The 4,471-nt window shown below is 49.0% G+C and overlaps 1 protein-coding gene across 1 annotated transcript; it reads left to right on the top strand.

Moving 5' to 3' along the window:
* Positions 1 to 521: 521 nt before the first annotated feature.
* LOC139253737 (coxsackievirus and adenovirus receptor homolog) lies at positions 522 to 3,558 on the top strand (the record flags this gene model as incomplete). Its single annotated transcript, XM_070873526.1, has 3 exons — positions 522 to 540; positions 1,481 to 1,650; positions 3,357 to 3,558. Coding segments are annotated over exons 1-3 (391 nt in total), but the record flags the coding sequence as incomplete, so codon positions are not given.
* Between the last annotated feature and the right edge of the window lie 913 nt (positions 3,559 to 4,471).

Genomic DNA, 4,471 nt, shown 5'->3' with positions numbered 1-4,471 from the left:
GAGGCAAAGAGTGAGGCTTGCTGGCCCTTCACCTCTTCGAGTTCCTCCGCGATATCGACCCCCATCGACTGCAACAGGAGCAGATTTTGCATACTCTTCTGGAGTTGGGACAATTCCCTCTGTCTCCCTGTCGCCTCCTGAACACCTTTGAGGATGAAGAACCTCTTTGTGTTTGTCTTGATTGTTTCCCACCAGTGCAATGGGATATGTTTTTTTTTGTTGTTTTTTTAAAATTTATTCATTGCCAATCTTTCCAATTCTTTGTCAGATCATTTTGTCAGATCACAAACGCCAGAGGTCACCTTGCACACATCAAGGATCACTCTGCACCAATGCTCTTAGCCAAAAGGCCTAGAGCCACTGCACCGTTCCTGGAAGTACTGCAATACCAGGTTCGTGTCGTGGATGGGTCAGGCCCCCCCCACACACACACACACACACACACACACACACCTCCGTGGAGGTGGATGGGTCAAGCCACCCCACCCACCTCCTATTTCCAAAAATCATAGGAGAATCGTATGGTTACTCCCCTGTCAGGTCAGTTACGCATGGTCTTAGCCAAAAGGCCGAGAAGCGATTAGTTTGCAGAGCATGAAAGTGCTATTGTTTTGTGTCTGCAGTTTGAATAACATGAAGTATTTCTTTATCTGGTCATTATCACATTGCTGTGTGTGACTGGTGGGTTACGGTTGTGCAGATGCAAATCACCCTCCAATAATGAATCGATTGTATTGGGGGGAGGGGAGGAGACAGACAGAAGAGAACATTACTGCAAAGCACAGTCCCCATTGCTAGCAAGGGCGACTGGATAGTTATCTGTTGGGAAGTCCATTTATTTTCTTCCTGTTTGACTGCATGACTGGGTTTGGCTAATGCAATACACACCAAGCAATCGAATCTGAGACCGACTTGATCTGTGTGGTTCAACTTAGCTTGAGCAGGCTAGGCCCATATTCCCTGGAGTTTAGGGGAATGAGGTGATCTCATTGAAACATATGACATTCTTACAGGGCTAGACAGGGTTAGCACTGAGAAAATGTATCCCTGATCTGGGGAGTCTAGAACCAGTGCCTGTGAATGGGGAGAGTGGGTGAGAGGGTTAATCCCCCCCCTAATAGGGAATAGACTGCCCAGTGCCTGTGAATGGGGAGAGTGGGTGAGAGGGTTAATTCCCCCCCAAATAGGGAACAGGCTGCCCAGTGCCTGTGAATGGGGAGAGGTGGGCGAGAGGGTTAACACCCCTCTGATAGGGAACAGGCTGCCCCCGTCGGTAAATGGGGAGAGGTGGGTGAGAGGGTTAATTCCCCCCCCCCCCCCCAATAGGGAATAGACTGCCCGGTATCGGTGAATGGGGAGAGTGGGTGAGAGGGTTAATCCCCCCCCCAATAGGGAACAGGCTGCCCGGTGTCTGAATGGGGAGAGGTGGGTGAGAGGGTTAGTGATGAAACATAACGTGTGATATTGTTCTCCACTCCAGCTCCCTCGAATGCAGTGAGGATCACCTCGACTGGACCTCAGGCCATGAAGGTGGCTGAGAATGATGCCATCCAAATCGGCTGCACGTATGAGCTGGAATCCAGCGACTCGGGGTCTCTGGATATTGAATGGAGCATCATCAGTCCAGATAGTACACAACCGGATCACATTGTAAGTGGCAATGTCCCACCAAACACTCCCAGGGCAGGTACAGCACGAGTTAGATACAGAGTAAAGCTCCCTCTAAACTGTCCCATCAAACACTCCCAGGGCAAGTACAGCACGGGTTAGATACAGAGTAAAGTTCCCTCTACACTGTCCCATCAAACACTCCCAGGGCAAGTACAGCATGGGGTTAGAGATAGAGTAAAGCTCCCTCGACACTGTCTCATCAAACACTCACAGGGCAGGTACAGCACGGGGTTTGATACAGAGTAAAGCTCCATCTACACTGTCCCATCAAACACTCCCTGGGCAAGTGCAGCATGGGTTAGAGAGAGAGTAAAGCTCCCTCTACACTGTCCCATCAAACACTCCGAGGGCAGGTACAGCAGGGCTTAGACACAGTATAAAGCTCCCCCTAGACTGTCCCATCAAACACTCCAAGGGCAGGTACAGCATGGGTTAGATAGAGAGTAAAGCTCCCTCTACACTGTCCCATCAAACACTCCAGGCGCAGGTACAGCACGGGGTTAGATACAGAGTAAAGCTCCCTCTACACTGTCCCATCAAACACTCCCAGGGCAGGTACAGCACGGGGTTAGATACAGAGTAAAGCTCCCTCTACACTGTCCCATCAAACACTCCCAGGGCAGGTACAGCACGGGGTTACATACAAAGTAAAGCTTCCTCTACACTGTCCCATCAAACACTCCCAGGGCAAGTACAGCCCAGGTTAGATACAGAGTAAAGCTCCCTCACACTGTCTCATTAAACACTCCCAGGACAAGTACAGCACAGGTTAGATACAGAGTAAAGCGCCCTCTACACTGTCCCATCAAACACTCCCAGGGTAGGTACAGATAAGGTTAGATACAGAGTAAAGCTCCCTCTACACTGTCCCATCAAACACTCCCAGGGCGGGTACAGCACGGGTTAGATACAGAGTAAAGCTCCCTCTACACTGTCCCATCAAACACTCCCAGGGCAGGTACAGCACGGGTTAGATACAGAGTAAAGCTCCGTCTAACTGTCCCATCAAACAATCCCAGGGCAGGTACAACAAGGGGTTAGATACAGATTAAAGCTCCCTCTACACTGTCCCATGAAACACTCCCAGGGCAGGTACAGCACATGGTTAAATACAGAGTAAAGCTACCTCCACACTGTCCCATCAAACACTCCCAGGGCAGGTACACCCCAGGGTTAGATACAGAGTAAAGCTGCCTCTACACTGTCCCATCAAACACTCCCAGGGCAGGTACAGTTAAGGTTAGATACAGAGTAAAGCTCCCTCTACATTGTCCCAACACAGACTCCCAGGGCAGGTACAGCACGGGTTGGATAGAGTAAAGCTGCCTCTACATTGTCCCATCAAACACTCACAGGGCAGGTACAGCACGGGTTAGATAGAGAGTAAAGCTCCCACTACACTGAACATCAAACACTCCCAGGGCAGGTACGGATAAGGTTAGAAACAGTGTAAAGCTCCCTCTACATTGTCCCATCAAACACTCCCAGGGCAGGTACAGCACGGGTTAGATACAGAGTAAACCTCCCTCTACACTGTCCCATCAAACACTCCCAGGGCGGGTACAGCACGGGTTAGATACAGAGTAAACCTCCCTCTACACTGTCCCATCAAACACTCCCAGGGCGGGTACAGCACGGGTTAGATACAGAGTAAAGCTCCCTCTAACCCGTTGCTCCTCCCGCAGATCCTGACCTTTGTCCACGATCAGGTGTTCGATTACCCGTCGCCAGTCACAGGCCGGTTTGGATTCCTGGATCCGGATCCCAGTAAGGGCAACGCCTCGGTCCGAGTCTCCTCCTTGACCATCAGCGACACAAACACCTTCCAGTGCAAGGTGAAGAAAGCTCCCGGGATCGACACCAGGAAGGTGACCGTGGGAGTTCTTGGTGAGAGGGCGAGGGTTGGGGTCAGGGCTCGGGTCAGGTGACAGAGAGCGGCATGAAGGTGATGGTAGTTTTCTTGGTGAGAGAGCAAGTGTCGGGGTCAATGGTCGGTGAGAAACTTTCTCCGAGAAGGATGAACCATCCGTGGCTAACTAAGGAAGTAAAGGATGGTATCAAATTAAAACAAAGGCATACGATGTTGCAAAGAATAGTGGGAGGCCAGAGAATTGGGACATTTTTAGCAAAGGACAACTAAAAAAATAATAAAGAGAAAGCATGCATTATGAGAGTAAACGAGTAAGAAATATAAAAACAGACAGTAAGAGCTTCTACAGGTATATAACAAGGAAGTGAGTAGCTAAAGTAAACATTGGTCCATTAGATGATGAGACTGGGGAATTAATAATGGGAAACAGGGCAATGGCAGAGATTGAACAAATATTTTGTATCGGTCTTCACGGTAAGAAGACACTAAAAGCATCCCAATAATAATAAGGGGCTCGAGGGGAGGGAAGGGGGGAACTGAAAACACTCACTATCACCAGAGAAAAAGTACTCGGCAAATTAATGGGATTAAAGGTGGGTAAGTCCCCTGGACCAGATGGCCTGCATCCTAGGATCTTAAAAGAAGTGGCTGCAGAGATAGTGGATGCATTGGTTGTAATCTACCAAAATTCCCTGGATTCTGGGGAGATCCCAGCAGATTGGAAAACCGCAAATATAACGCCCCTATTTAAAAAAGGAGGCAGACAGAAAGCAGGAAACTATAGACCAGTTAGCCTAGCATCTGTCATTGGGAAAATGCTGGAATCCATTATTAAGGAAGCAGTAGCAGGACATTTAGAAAATCATAATACAGTCAAGCAGAGTTAGCATGATTTTATGAAAGGGAAATCATGTTTGATAAATTTGTGTG

The sequence above is a fragment of the Pristiophorus japonicus genome, unplaced genomic scaffold (genome assembly GCF_044704955.1).
Source record: "Pristiophorus japonicus isolate sPriJap1 unplaced genomic scaffold, sPriJap1.hap1 HAP1_SCAFFOLD_508, whole genome shotgun sequence".
Lineage (NCBI taxonomy): Eukaryota > Metazoa > Chordata > Chondrichthyes > Pristiophoridae > Pristiophorus > Pristiophorus japonicus.
This window is presented reverse-complemented; position numbering and strand designations above follow the sequence as displayed.